General features: G+C 52.1%; 1 protein-coding gene across 1 annotated transcript; it reads left to right on the forward strand.

Moving 5' to 3' along the window:
• The first annotated feature begins 12454 nt into the window (after positions 1 to 12454).
• On the forward strand, positions 12455 to 15400 carry FZD10 (frizzled class receptor 10). Its single transcript, XM_059040023.2, has one exon. The coding sequence runs from the start codon at positions 12540 to 12542 to the stop codon at positions 14283 to 14285; it is 1746 nt and encodes a 581-aa protein (XP_058896006.1). The 5' UTR covers positions 12455 to 12539; the 3' UTR covers positions 14286 to 15400.
• Positions 15401 to 15717: the final 317 nt, after the last annotated feature.

The raw sequence follows: 15717 nt of genomic DNA on the forward strand, positions 1-15717 counted from the left end.
ATGCATCTCTGCTCCCCAAACGTGCTACAGAGCTTTCAGACACCGTGCCTTTGTGCGTGCTGTTCTCTTCACCTCGCATGCCCTTCCTCCTTGCTCAGTCTCTGGGATTCCTACCCACCTTTCTAAGACTGTTGAAATGTTGCCTTTTCTGGAAACCCCTCTCTTATCTTCCAAAACAAAACGAAGAATCCTTGCCTTTGTCCTACCAGCCCTTCTCTGGAAGACTTGTCATGCAGTCCTGAACTTTCACTTGTGTCCTCTCTTTCCTGCCACTACTAGTTATTAGAGCACTCGGTAATGCAGTGCCGCAGCCTGCCCAGGGTGGGGTCTAAGCGAACTGCACCCCTAGGGCTGTGTGGTACACAAGCCGTGTAAGTGACGGAGTGTTCTTTGTATCAGGTGCTGCCGTTCGCCTTTGCATGTTACCGTTGCCCTGAGTCCTACTGTTATTTTGCTGTTAAGAAAACCGGGGCTCAGAGAGGTGAAGCAACTTGCCCAAGGTCACAGAGCGCTTACGTGGTAGAACTAGACTCCAAACCCAGGGATCTGGTCCAACCACTATGTTAGGCCACTTGGGAATTCCTGGATGGTGACAGGGAAGAGGACTTTGTAATATTCTAGCACTGTGACTGGAACTCAGAATGTGTCATGTGCTTATCGAGTAAGCACTGCAGGGAGCTGCGCTGCGGGTCTCGGTGCCCAGAACTTTGCCTGCCAGGCTTGCTCTTGTCTTCCACATTCAGGACCGATGTCACCTCTTAAGAGACCATCCCTGGCCACCCCATCACCCCATCAAAGCAGTCACCCCCCCCCCCCGCCACTCAGAGGGCTCCAATATATCACAGAGTTACAGGACAATCAAAGTGCAGGGAGACTGGAAAACCTGCCCCATAGACACAGGCAAATAGAACCACATGTCCCTGTGATGAACCCTGTGCTCTGAGAGCCAGCAAAGGCTTTTCTCCAACGGTACAGATAATACATACTTTCCACCTCTCCTTCTGGACAGTCTGTTGCTACCACTCAGCCCTCGCTGTCTTGGGAAAATAGCCATCCGCAAAATGTCAAGGGGTGGGTGTGTTTCGATAAAACTTTATTTACAAAAGCAGGCGTTGGGTGGACCACAGGACGTCGTTGCCAACTCCTGCCTCGTTTAAGGAAATAGTTGTCATATAAATAAAAGAACCGGCAGACAGCTAGCACTGTGTTTAAACATTATCCTGAAATATAGGGCAGAGGCATTTTATGCAAAGGATTTGTTCACGAAGATCTTGCCTTTTGTAAATCTGCTGCATAATTCAAGGCTAATTTTTGCAAAGAAGTACATATCAAGTAGGACCTTGTCAGTGTTTCTAGCTCAAAGGGGACAGAGCTGCAGCCATAGAGTAAATACAGTACTATTGACTTAGTCTGCCAGGTTTCACATGATTTGATTTTTTCAACTGAATTTTAAAATTGGGGTGTAGGTACTACTATGTGTACTATAGATAACCAACAAGGACCTACCGTATAGCACAGGGAACTCTACTCAATCTTTTGTAATAACCTATAAGGGGAAAGCATCTGAAAAAGAATAGCTATATATGTATGTAAAACAGAATCACTTTGCTGTACACCTGAAACTAACACAACATTGTAAATCAACTATAGTTCAATAAAATAAAAGAAAAGAAAACTGGGGTGCAGGTGACATTTTTTCCAATTTTGTTTTAGTGAAACTCTATTAATATTTGTTGTACCAACCTAGTTGAAATTCATATAATGTGAATTTACACAAAAGGCAGCCACATGGCATCTGCCTCCCCCACTGGCCATAAGTTCCCCAAGAGCAAAATGTCATCTTCCCACCCCCCCTTCCCTCCAAGTGGGGGTCCCGTGCATGCTGCGTGGCAGACACTCAACACACACACACACACACACACACCCATGATCTGAACGCAGGATCTGTTTTACCTCTCAGAGCAAATCAGGAAGGAATAAGCTTCAACTTCAGCTGTGACGATTTCAGGGCGATATCAGCGCTTTCTGATTACAAAGAATGTTAAACGCTGCAGCTTCCGGTGGTTCTGCAGTCTTTTTCTCTGGAAACTCTTTGTGTGTTTGTTCGTTTTGTAACAGCCATTCATGTTGGATGGCAAAGAGACCCGACCTGGCAGAAAGCAGAAGGAGGGAGCAGAAAATATTCCCGATATCCTCCCAAACTTAGCATCGAGGACCTGAAAATTCCTTCTCTACAGAGTACGGCCTGTGCCTTTTTTTCCACACCCGGCACCAAGCACTTAAAATTCACACGTCCCCGTGGCCTCACAGCTTTAATAAACCACATCAAAAGCATTTTGCAATGATGCTTCTTCCTCTACGAAACCTGAAGCCGTAAGTGGACCTGCTGTTAGGCTGGTAATTAAGCGGCTCCCCGGGCCCAGTGGATAAGCATTCAACCTGCCGAAAGATGATGCCACGCGCACACGCCTTCCTCAGTGAGCTCCTCCGGGCCGACGCCCGTGTTCCTCCAGAGAGCTTGCTCCAACTCTGCGTGCGGCCGGGGAGGTGCCAGCGCGTGAAACTCGGTTGCAACCACAAAACCCAACTGACTGCAGCAAGCAGCTCACCAAAGAGCCACGGGGTGACCAAAAAGACGGCTGCCCACTCTTCTCCTTGAGGAAAATGCAGCCACTGCAGTCACAACGCCGTCTCCCTCAGCTCACCGCCTGGGCGGTCCTCTGAGAAACTAAAACAGACCCTACGGATGCCTGTGCAACCCCTTTCATTTCCTCCCCGGCCGGTGCGGCCTGGCTCTGCTTGGGTACCTGCCCTCCTCCCCAGGGCTCCAGCGCTGGATCCCAGTGGGTCCGCGCCCATCACAGGGCCCTTATTGCCCCAGCCTCGGTCAAAGCGGCGCCCTTTAAAATCCTAGATAGAGGGAACTTCTCTGGTTTAAGCCAGGTCCAGTTGAGTTTTGTCACTTGCTAATGAGACTCCTTACTAATGCAATGAAAAACCAATGCTCTAATACTAGCAGATCCTAACGTTTATGGGTGTCCCATGCTAGATACCACGATAAGCTTTTTTCATAAATTATTTCATGTAACCCTCTCCATAACCTTTTTTTTTTTTTTTGCGGGCCTCTCACTGTTGTGGCCTCTCCCATTGCGGAGCACAGGCTCCGGACGCCCAGGCTCAGCGGCCATGGCTCACGGGCCCAGCCGCTCCGCCGCATGTGGGATCTTCCCGGACCGGGGCACGAACCCGTGTCCCCTGCATCGGCAGGCGGATTCTCAACCACTGCGCCACCAGGGAAGCCCTCCATAACCTTTTGAGGACATAGCTCCCATATTACAGGTAAGGAGCAGATGTTCAGAGAGATTTAGTAAGCTACCTAAGGCTGTCTACAAGGTAGGCATCAGCACTTGTGTGAAGTGGGAAAAGATGACCCCTCTCAGCGGACGGCGCACAGTTCAGTGGAGTGAGATTTCAGGGTGTTTCTGCAAATTGGAGGAAGGGGCAGACACAGGCCCAGGCCGGGAAGCATGGTTTAGGAGTGAGGTGGGGGGGCGGGGCCTGCATTGCAGCTCCCTCGCCCCCACAGCTAGGTGCCTTTGTGTGGATCACGTCTGCACACCTGAACAGAGTACTACGGATGACCCCACTCCAATGTCACGCAACCAAGCCTGGACTCTCCGTCCATCTGACCCCAAAGCTTCTTGACCAGTGAATCAGTTAAGGGCCAACCAGAGAAACAGAACCCACAGTAGGAGAGAGAGAGAGAGATTTATCGCAAGGCATCAGCCCACGTGATTTTGAGCGCTGCTGGCTGGGCAAACTTGAAATCCACAGAGCAGGCTGGAAACCTTAGTTCTCTTATGATCTTTCACCTCTTTGTACGAGGCCCACTCGCATTATTGAGGAGAATCTCCTTTACTTAAACTCAACTGATGTGGGTGTCAATCACCTCTACTAAATACCTTCCCAGTAATACCTGGATGCAGGTTTCACTGAAAAGCTGGGGACGATGGCCTGGCCAAGTGGACACGTCATGCTGTCACAACCACCTGCAATTGCTGCTCTTCTCACCACGTCACAGGTGTTAGGATGGAGGGGTCTCTGGTCATCCTTCTCCATCCGGAGGGGTGGCCCAGACTTGCCTGGTTCCCCCTTCGTGTCCCAGTGTGATTACTTACATGGTACATTAATCACATATAAATCAAACCCTGCTAGCTTTTTGTTTGTTTTCTGCAGTACGCGGGCCTCTCACTGTCATGGCCTCTCCCGTCGCGGAGCACAGGCTCCGGACGCGCAGGCTCCGCGGCCACGGCTCACGGGCCCAGCCGCTCCGCGGCACGTGGGATCCTCCCGGACCGGGGCACGAACCCTCGTCCCCTGCATCGGCAGGCGGACTCTCGACCCCTGCGCCACCAGGGAAGCCCCCTGCTAGCTTTTTGACCCTCCTGCAGGATCTGTAAAATCTGCCCTTTCCTTTCTATCCCATCTCCTAAGCTCTGGCATCTTCTGCTTCTGCTGTCAGAGGCTGAAGGGCAGCGGAAGGGAGTGAGGGGGGCCTGGCTTCAGGGTCTGCCTGAGGTCTTCGGGCTGCAGGAGTGACTTAACCTCTTGGAACTTTAGTTTCCTTCTTCGTAGAACGGAGATAACAATAGTCCCAACTAGGTGGGGCTCTAGCAAGGATGAAAACAATGACAAAACCCCTAAAGTGCTGAGAACGGTGCCTGGCCGGTGGCAAGTGTTCAATAAACGCGGTTGCCATGGTGATCAGGATGCTGAGGAGGCGCCTCTGGTTCCCTCACTTCCTCCCGGTTCAGGCAGCATGCCTCCAGCCATAGTCCTTGCGATGGAGCCGCCTCGAGTCTTCCATCACAGAGGGGCGGCGTCCTGGGACGGAGCCGTCCATCTCGCTGCCTGTATACACGGGACGGAACAGGAGGAGGTTCCTCAACGTCTTGAAGTTATTTTCAATTTGCAATTATTACCTAGTCTTTTAGGAATGAAGGGACATAAACATTTTCTAATATTCAGGAAACAAAAGAAGGACGAGGCTCCTCTTTCAGCTGCAACCTCGGGGATTGAGAGGGCACGATATTTTGTGTAGGATGTCAGTGTGGAAAAAAGTCACCCACAGAATTATTGAGAAAACATGCCTTGGGCACGGTTCTTGGTCCTGGGAATGCAGAGAGGATCGAGTTTGGAAGTTCAGCTTGAAAATTAGACTTTGAATACACATATAGATGTATATATCTGTATTTAGATTATATAATTCGATTATGTATTTAATACATGTGTATTAGACAGAAAGAGAGAGAGAAGGGGAAGACATGGTCAGAAGAGAGAATCTTTATTCTTCAAGTTACCCTTCTTAGCTACAAGAACAGTCACAAAGACCTTCCCAAGTATTATTTTATGAAAAAAAGGGTGAAATGCATGCAGGGACAGCAAAACTATCTTCCCTACCCTATTCTGGGCCTTAAAGAAAAATGAGATTTTGCATTTGAATTGTCATTTACAAGGAGGACAGCGGAGCAGGTGATCTGAATGAGTTTCTTTCCTGGAAGTGAAATTCACAAGGGAAAAGAACTGTTTCGGAAAGCAGCAGAAATTCATCACTGCGTTTCAGATCTAGGCTGGAGGTAAAGGGGAAGCAGCCTTCCTGGAAAGGGATCTGCAGCAGCTTAGAGTGGGTTCCAGCAGGAGGATAGGGACTCTGCAGCTGTGTTGCCAGGCCCACCCCCATCTTTGCTGCCAACTTGTCAGCTGCTTATTCCTGGTTAAATTCAAGGAAGAAGAGGGAAGCTCTAAGTGTAGCAGTTCGACTGGAAAGAAAAAGACTCCTAAATGATGCTATTGGCAAAACTATCTTGCCTTCTAACCAATGAAGATAAATGAAGAAATTAACCAAGAAAAGTCAAAAGGCAACTGACCAGAGTTTACACACTGGTTAATCCCAGTGCCTGACACAGTTAGAAGCACTTTGAGTTGTCTCACTTAATCCTACCCCAGACCTTATAAAGGAGGTGTTGGTATTATCCTCATTTTATAACAAAGTTCAGAGAGGTTAAGTAACTTGCCTGAGATCACACAGCTGAGGCCAGGGGTAAACCAACACAGGAAACTCACACGTGGTGTTTCCTCTACCTTTTCCTCACCATTTGTGACCCTCAAGAATCCCTTCAAACACAAGAAAGCAGAACATCAAAATGATAAGAAAGTGGCAGATGCCTCCCAGTCCGGGAGGAAAGGGAAAAAAAGCCATAAACCAGGCCTTTGTCCTTCTACTGGCTGCTGACACGATACCACAACAGGGGCCCTTTCTGAGAGTCCGCACTGAGTTCCTGCGCACCTCCCATCCAGGGGCAGGCAGGGCAGTCAGTGGAGGGAGCTCGGAGCCCACTGCCTGGTTTTGAAATCCTGACTCTGCTCCACCAGCCGTGTGGCCTTGGCAAGTTACGCAGACTCCCAAACTTCGGCTCCTCATCTGGAAAATGGGAATCTCCCCTGGACCTGCTTCACGGGGTCAGGTGAAAGGCTTAGAACAGTGCCTGGCATGGGTCAAATGCTCAATCAATCAACGTTTACTCTTGTTAGCACTTGAATTACTGACTTACATGATTAGTGGCTTATATTATTTCAGGCCTAACATCGTCATTGCCCCAAAGCCCTGCTCACGGAGGTCATGCCCTCTTGCATCCTTGATGGTGCTCTCAGCTTCCACGGACACTGTACTGCAACCATCATGACAGCTGCGGCGAACCCTGCACTTGTTAGCGTTGCTCTAAATGCTCCCCGTGTATCACAGCACAGTCCTCCCCATGCCCTGTGAGGTTGGAACCCCACTGCTGCCCATTTTTCAGATGAGAAAACTGAGGCATGGAGACAGGAAGGAACTCTCCCTAGGTCATGGGGCTAGAACATGGGGCAGGGGATTCAGACCCAGGTCCTACATAGTCACCACACCACGGGTTAGAGCTGCCCATGGTTTTGGCAAAGTGGTTTCAGACTCATCAGGGCAAAACTGGGAGGTTGGTTGTTTTTCCCTTCTTCTTAAGGCAGGACCAGGCTTGTGGGTGTCCCCGCTCTGTCCCTGAAGGGAAGGTTTCCCCATCTAATCCACCCCCCTCACCTGTGCAGGGGCAGCGGCCTCTGGAGGGGGTGGTACTGACCTCTTTCTTAGCATCCCATCTCAGAACAGGCAATGCAAAAGGGTCCCAGGGTGAAGGCGCGAAGCAGAAAGGAAACAGATGGGAAGGTGAGTAATTAAATCAATATACACCCAACAGCCAACGGGGGGGGGGGGGCAGACTTCTATCATGTGTGTTCATTTCCAAAAGGCTGTTTCTTAAAGCTGTTTGGAATATCAATGCAAAACAAAATAAAACACACACCCCCATCCCTGCAACACACACAGGCACGCGTACACACAAGAATGCCCTTTTGTTTCATTTTTCTGGAATTCTGATTTTTCTTCCCATAGAATTCTCCCCCCTCCCCCCAAAGTAGCTCCGTACAGAATTACAGGTTTAAGTACTTTGATGGGGCCGGTTCTGTCAGAGGTGAAGGGTCAATTTGTTTGCATTTTAGAGCAGACGTGTGCTAAGCCTTCCTATATTTTAAACAGATAATGTCCTTGTAATTGGGGAGCACTTACATCGAAGGCCGGCTTTGTCCCCTTTTTCACCGCTGTGTAGCTCTTGCCAGTCTCTGTCGGGATGAAAAAGAAATACTGTATCTTTAAATTAGGAGGCGCCGGATAATGAACGTTGGGCAGTGAAAAGGCTAATGCCATGTGCAGGAGAAGGAGTTTAATCTAATTTAGTTGGAGGGTGTCTGTCTGCGGTGTTGTTTTTTGGAGTGTGGGAATAGAGGGGAAAGCTGTCCCCTTGAATGGTCGCTCCAGCGCCAGAAGCAGTGGGGAGCCGCGTAGACGCCAGTGATCCAAAGCCGGGCCTTGAAAGGGGGATTAGAGACATGCTCTGATTTGCAATTCACACTAATGCACCCCGTGGAACCTTTGGTAATATTTCAAACCACGTTTCAAGGGAAGTGGCCTTAAAATCGCTGCCTAAATTGCGCTGGGGAGACAGAGTGCCCTCCAGTCATCCGTTTTATGATGTGGATGCTTTGCTGTTTGTTTCTCATCGCCCCACCCCCATCTCAACCCCTTCCGACTAGTGTTTTTAGGTGGAATGAAAACTTCTGTGCCCGTTCAATCTGCTGCAGCTTTGCTTGGCTTCTCGGGTGGTACACGCTGTGTGTTTTCTCTAGTAAAGCATCCCTTCAGATGACCAAAGGTATTTTCCTTGGAGAAAAATGTGGGGAGGTAGGGGTGGGGGGAAAGGGCACGCTTGCTTGGTTAGAAGGCAGAATTCTCCATGCCTGCTTTTTCTTTTTTTAAAAAATCTGATAATAAGTGTCTGCAGAAACATAACCCAAGATGAGGTCAGGGAAAATGGCGCCTTTGGGTATCAGAGATCGCTCTGCATGTCGGGCAATTATTAGCATCTCGTTCTTACTTGAAAGGAGAATCGGAAACGTGCTGATGAAATACAAATACTGATGATAGTAGAAAATAGAAGTAGTAACACCACACTCACTTCATGGGCTCATCAAACCTCATGTGCCAAGAGATGCTCCAGGCAACTGTTCCTGGAAAACACAGATAACCTGAACCACTTTCTACCTGCAACTTTATTAACACCCTTCTCCTTTCCCAAGCGCTGCTGATAGTCTACAAGTTCACTCTTGCAATTAGCTTGTAAGGTGCTTAGTCTATGGTTCAATTTCTTTCTATTGCTGACAGAGTTAGTACTTTGTATCTGAAAGAGATTACTGTGGGTTTTCTCAAATCTCATTTCAGAAAGATCTCACACAGTGCTTATAATTTCCACTGACTATAACGTCGTAAGAGGAGATACAACTTTGATTTTTGGCAGTATCTGTGTCAAAGTGTTTTCTACTTCGGACCTCGCTAGAACGAGATGAAACTCTGCCTCTCTCTCAATTCCCTTCCATCCAGAAATATTTAGTTTTCCATCAAAATATTGCCTGACTCCTGAAATCATCTTCCCATTCAAAAACCTTATACTTTTCTGGGCAAACATTTGCAAGAACTTGAAGGTAGTTAATGTTTAAGAGTGTGTCTCCCATATATATATTTTTAGGCAGTTGGGGTAAAACTATATATATATATATATATATATATATATATATATATATATATATATTCCTTGTCCCTGCATGTTATTTGAAATCATGTTTAATTATCAAGTTTCATTAAAAACCTTTGCTCGAAATTTTAGAGGCCTAATAAGATTTCCATTAATTTAAACATATCGCTATTCCCACGACAGCCCCAAATGCTTTCTTTTCCCTCTTTCATCCATGGTTAAATATGTAAATAAAATGTCTAAAGTCATTCTTCAAAGAAGACAAAAGAAAAAAGAGCTGAGGGGAGAGACAGCCATAAAATTCCTCCCAATTCTCCATAACATTTGCCGGAGGGGGGCCAGTTGCCAGCCCCGGCAGAGCAGCAGGGAACCCGCTGAACCTTGGAATCACACATCTCAAATCCCACACACGGGAAAATAAAATAAAATAAAATGTCTTTTCAGCTGGAGCCATCAAAAGACCCTTTTCATTTATTAGTTAGAGTTATCTTGCAGTTGGTGATTTCTCAGAGCCCTCATTTTTCTATCATAATGTCTATTTGTTGGTTTCCATCTCAGCTGGGCAGAGCAAAGCACTTCTGCAGACATTTTTTTCTAAAAAGAAAACGAGAGAAGAAAGCAATCTGAAGCGGTTATAGGGTAAATAAAGGGTCTGAACACGGCTGAATTAAAACAGTACCGAAAAGATCAATTAGGAGGCACTTTCTCAAATAGCTAACGCCCCGCTGCTGGTCTTTGGCACTGCCCTGACTCTCTCACATTTCTATTTTCAGAGTTTCTGAGGGAAGGAAAGGAAAAGGAAAAGAAGGAAAATGATGTCCAAGGAAGCATCTTGGCAAGGAAAATTCTAGAAAAGCCAAGGGATGTCCACTGAATCTTTTTTTAATGGAAAGGTTTGGAAAATAGCTCACTAGACTCAAAAAATATATATACACACGCACAACAACAAAACCCCCATCCCATCCCCAAACAAACTATCATAAGAAAAATGGCAGCCTTTTAAAAAGCATCTCGGCAAACAATCCTGTTGAAGGCGGTTGTTCTGACTGCCTTAGCGTTTACCTCGACCACCTTTTTCTCCACTTCCTTCCTCACCCGAACCTCTTCCAACACCTCACACTGAGATCCAGGGACATTGATTCAGTACCCGGTGCAATTCCCAGCCTCATACGTCTCAGTGTTTGCTGGATGCATGGATGCATGGAAGGAGGGAAGGAAGGAAGGAAGGAAGGAAGGAAGGGAGGAAGGGAGGGAGGGAGGGAGGGAGGCAGAGAGGAAGGGAGGGAGGGGTGGATATGTGAGTTCTCCCAAGTTTACTAGATGTAAAATCCTACGACTTGTTTCAAATAAAAGCCTTCTCAGAGGAAGTGCCCCACTTCTGCCCCCGCCGCCAAGAAGCTTCCCACGAGATAAGGGCCTAGCAGTAGCGTTTCCTTCTTGGGCGCTTCCTAGAAATAGCAGGGAACCCGCAGCGCCCGCCGCTCCTGCAAAGCCCCCCGGGGGACGGGCGGGGGGCGGCAAGGCCGGGGGGCCCCCGCACCGCCTCTCAGGGATATCTGGACACACGGCACACCTCTGCAGAGGGCTAACCCCAGAAAGGCAGGAGGACAAAGGAGGCCCCGGTCCGCAGGGCCCGCTCCTCTGACCTCTCCTCGCGCCCGGGAAAGCCCTCCAACTGCCCCCTCTATGCGTGATCCTGGGAGCTTCCGAAAAACTTTAAGGGATCCTGACCTCGAGAGCGGCTAAGAGGAGAGAAGCCCGCCCACCTCCTAGGGGTCCTGTTTACTGAAGGGTTAATACGGGCAGCCAGGTGACGCGCCGGGCAAGTTCTCTGGAGGTGGGGCGTGGGCGTGCGTGGCCGAAGTGACTCCGTCCCCAACTGGCCCCCCCCATCCGAGGGGGGTGATCTAAGGGCACTGGGCCAGGGCCCTCCCTCCGCACTTTTTAGGAGAACTGAGAGGCACGGGCGCCGCCCCTTTTGCCCGGGGAGTCGGGGGACCCTCGGAGCGAGCTGACTCAGCGCCCGCGCACCTCCCACCCTCAACGCCGCAGCATCCCGCGGGTGTGCAGCCCAGGAGGGAGCAGTCGGGCAAATCACTGGCCAAATAATATAAATACCCAACGAGCGAATGACTTCCTATAATAAATAAACCCAGCCGCCTAGAAGAAATCAGCAGCCCTGCCTGGCGCGAGGCCCCTCAACTCCGCGGCGCTGTCGGGGGCGCGGGTCCCTCAGCAACACGCCAAGCCCCCCACGGCCCGAGGCGGGGTGGGGTGCGACCCAAGAGCCCCAGGGAGCTGCCCGCCCCTCCCCCTCCCCTCCCTCCCCGCCTTCTCCGCGGAGACCGCGGAGGAGCGGCCCCCCAATCTGGATTCCCAGAGCCCTTCCCCCCGGCCCTCAGCTCTCCTCTTTGAAATTTCAAAGAGACCCCTCCCCGGAGCCGGAGCCCCGACGCAGGCCCGGTAACTCCGCAGCCTCGGGAAGATGCGGGCAGGTTTACAAGCTGAGGGGCCACTTTATGGCCGAGGCCATAAAACGCAAATCCCACCTCGCTTTGAAAGCGCCCTCGGCCCGCGACCCACCATAAAAACCAGGGACGACGCGCCCCCAGGCTCGGCCGCGGACCAGCCCGCCCCTCGTCCGGCCAGGCTCCGAACTCCCAGTAACCCCGGCGTCCTTGGGCTGCGGGGGACGAGGCCGGGGGCTCCCCGGGAGAGGGGCGCAGGCGGGGGGGCGGCGGGAGGCCAAGCGGAGGCCGGCGCAGAGGGCGAAGGAGCGGCGGCGGCGCGGGGCCGGGCCCGGGGGCCGGGGGCGGCGGGGGCGGCGGGGGCGGGCGGCCCGGAGCTGCGCTTTCTCATGCAAAGCAGCGGCGGGGCGGGGCGCGCGGCCCGGGGGCGGGGCCTGTCACCGCTCGGCTGTTTCCCCCTGTGCCTCTTCGCTCGTCGGCTCCGGCCGGGACCAGATCTCCGAAAGGCTGCGGGCCGGGCCGGGCCGAGGCCGGCGCGGGGAGGGCGGAGCCGCCGCCAGCCGCCGGCCCCCGAGCGCCCGCGCCGCCCGCCCTCTCCGCGCGCTCCCACGAGAGGCCAAAGTTGGCGGCGGCGGCGGCCCGCGCGCCGAGAGCTCCGGGGCTCCGGTCGCTTCCCGGTATTGTTCGCAAACTTTGCTCCTCTCCTCCGCGGCCTCACCTCGGCGGAGGCGGCGCGCGGAGAGCGGGGCCGGGGGCGCTCTGTGCGCACCGCTCGGGCTGAGTTGGGCGGGCATGGGCGGGGGCCCGAGCGGGGACGAGGAGCCGGGGCCGGCAGCCCGAGCCCCGGAGCGGCGGCTCTGAGGGCGGCCGACCTCCCCGCGGGGACACCTCCGACGCCACCATGCAGCGCCCGGGCCCCCGCCTGTGGCTGGTCCTTCAGGTGATGGGCTCGTGCGCCGCCATCAGCTCCATGGACATGGAGCGTCCGGGCGACGGCAAGTGCCAGCCCATCGAGATCCCGATGTGCAAGGACATTGGCTACAACATGACCCGCATGCCCAACCTGATGGGCCACGAGAACCAGCGCGAGGCCGCCATCCAGCTGCACGAGTTCGCGCCGCTGGTGGAGTACGGCTGCCACGGCCACCTCCGCTTTTTCCTGTGCTCCCTGTACGCGCCCATGTGCACCGAGCAAGTGTCCACCCCCATCCCCGCCTGCCGGGTCATGTGCGAGCAGGCCCGGCTCAAGTGCTCCCCGATCATGGAGCAGTTCAACTTCAAGTGGCCCGACTCGCTGGACTGCAGCCAACTCCCCAACAAGAACGACCCCAATTACCTGTGCATGGAGGCGCCCAACAACGGCTCGGACGAGCCCGCGCGGGGCTCGGGCATGTTCCCGCCGCTCTTCCGGCCGCAGCGGCCGCACGGCGCGCAGGAGCACCAGCTGAAGGGCGGGGGGCCCGGGCGCGCCGGCTGCGCCAACGCGGGCAAGTTCCGCCACGTGGAGAAGAGCGCGTCGTGCGCGCCGCTCTGCACGCCGGGCGTGGACGTCTACTGGAGCCGCGACGACAAGCACTTCGCCGCCGCCTGGCTGGCCGTCTGGTCTGTGCTCTGCTTCCTGTCCAGCGCCTTCACCGTGCTCACCTTCCTCGTGGACCCGGCGCGCTTCAGGTACCCCGAGCGCCCCGTCATCTTCCTCTCCATGTGCTACTGCGTCTACTCGGTGGGCTACCTCATCCGCCTCTTCGCGGGCGCCGAGAGCGTCGCCTGCGACCGGGACAGCGGGCAGCTCTACGTCATCCAGGAGGGGCTCGAGAGCACGGGATGCACCCTGGTCTTCCTGGTCCTCTACTACTTCGGCATGGCCAGCTCCCTGTGGTGGGTGATTCTTACCCTCACCTGGTTCCTGGCCGCGGGCAAGAAGTGGGGCCACGAGGCCATCGAGGCTAACAGCAGCTACTTCCACCTGGCCGCCTGGGCCATCCCGGCCGTGAAGACCATCCTCATACTGGTGATGCGCAGGGTCGCGGGGGACGAGTTGACCGGCGTCTGCTACGTGGGGAGCATGGACATCGACGCCCTCACCGGCTTCGTCCTCATCCCGCTGGCCTGTTACCTCATCATCGGCACTTCCTTTATCCTCTCGGGCTTCGTGGCCCTTTTCCACATCCGGAGGGTGATGAAAACGGGTGGGGAGAACACGGACAAACTGGAAAAGCTCATGGTGAGGATAGGGGTCTTCTCCGTGCTCTACACGGTGCCGGCCACCTGTGTGATCGCCTGTTACTTTTACGAACGCCTCAACGTGGAGTATTGGAAAATCCTGGCCACGCAGCACAAGTGCAAAATGAACAACCAGACTAAAAACCTGGACTGTCTGATGGCCGCCTCCATCCCCGCGGTGGAGATCTTCATGGTGAAGATTTTCATGCTGCTGGTGGTGGGTATCACCAGCGGTATGTGGGTCTGGACATCCAAGACCTTGCAGTCCTGGCAGAACGTTTGCAGCCGCAGGTTCAAGAAGAAGAGCCGAAGGAAACCGGCCAGCGTGATCACCAGCGGTGGGATTTACAAAAAAGCTCAGCAACCCCCAAAAACCCATCTCGGGAAATACGAAATCCCTGCCCAGCCTCCCACCTGCGTGTGAATGGCGCTTGGAAAGAAAGCCGGAGCAGAAAACTTCCCCAGAGAGGATACAGTGGCAGCCAGAGCCGAAACATGGTGCTTTTCCCCGTTGGTTGGTTGCTTGCTTGCTTGTTTTGTTTTGTTTTTTTTTAAATAAAAGGAAAAGGAAAAAAATTAAAAGCTTTTACCCTGAAATTCAGGATGCTGTGGTAACACTGAAAAGTCAAAATGTACTTAAAGGGGTTTGTTTTGTTTTTGCTTTCAGTGAAGGAGAACCCTCCCAGTTAAGTAGCCTCTTGTGTAACTAATTTGTGGTGACATAGTTGATTCAGGCCCCCAGAAGAAAACTTTTGTTTAGAACCTTCCATAAATATACATCTGTGTGTTTGAGTTGGCTTTGCTATCCATTTACAAATCAGAGAAGAGATAACTTCTTTGCAAATTAAAGAGCCTCTGCTGAGTTTCAGAAAGAGAGAAAGAGAGAGAGTCACTGTCCTGCCGGGGAGCCCAGGGCCACCCTCAGGAAGGCTGCGTGTAGACAGCAACTTCTGTGCAAACAGGAAGAAAGAGAAAGCCTGACAACTCAGCAGCCTCCAGTGGATTTGGAGTCACTTAAAAGAGACTCCAGCCTCCACAAATGGTCCTTCTCCGACGTAGAAATGTCCACCAGACCTCATATTGGTCAATGCCGACGATGTGCAATACATTTTTTTCTCTTTACGTGAAAATCAAAAGAGAAACAAGTATTTTGCTGTACATAAAGACAACAAAAGAAATCTCCTAACAAAAGAACTAAGAGGCCCAGCCCTCAGAGCCCCTTTAGTTTTACAGTTTGTGGCTTTTTAATGGAAACCAAGCCAACGTCATACACGTTTGGACTGATTTGCGGAAGGCTGGGTGGAGAGGGGAGAGGATCATTCAAAAGGGCCCAAAGGGCTCATTGACTCTTTCTATTCTTAACCAAATGGTCTCCGTGAATAGACCCGGGTAGCCATCTACCAACCTTGGAGTTTATTCTCCTCTCCGGGAAACGCCAGGAAAGAGTGGTGCTGCTGGTGTCTGTTTATTTGTAATATATGATATTTTTCGTGCTTCACTATTTTATTAAAAATAAAAGATGTTCTTTAGTTTGGTGCTGGTCCCTTGTGCTGCAGTTGTAAGGTGACCTGTCTCGGTGCGTGGAGAGAACAGGGAAAACTTTCTCCCTCTGTTTGCTTTTCGGGTAAATCCTGCGTGTGCATCTGTCTCTAGAGGTCATTGGTGACCTATGTGAAATGGCAAATGGACGGATTCCAAAGTGGGCAGGATGATTTAATTTCGGGCTTCCTATATGCAGGACGCGGCTGTGGTTGGAAGTTGTCTCTGAGTGGCAGGGTGCAAGGGCCCAGTTTTAGCACAGTTCATGAAAGGAGCATCTTGGGTACTAAGCGTGGATACACTCGTGCCCCTGGACT

Source organism: Kogia breviceps, chromosome 15, assembly GCF_026419965.1.
Source record: "Kogia breviceps isolate mKogBre1 chromosome 15, mKogBre1 haplotype 1, whole genome shotgun sequence".
Taxonomy (NCBI): Eukaryota; Metazoa; Chordata; class Mammalia; order Artiodactyla; family Physeteridae; genus Kogia; species Kogia breviceps.

Bases quoted from the DNA above. Each gene is read 5' to 3' on its own strand.
- FZD10 (XM_059040023.2), top strand. From the start codon at position 12,540: ATGCAGCGCCCGGGCCCCCGCCTGTGGCTGGTCCTTCAGGTGATGGGC.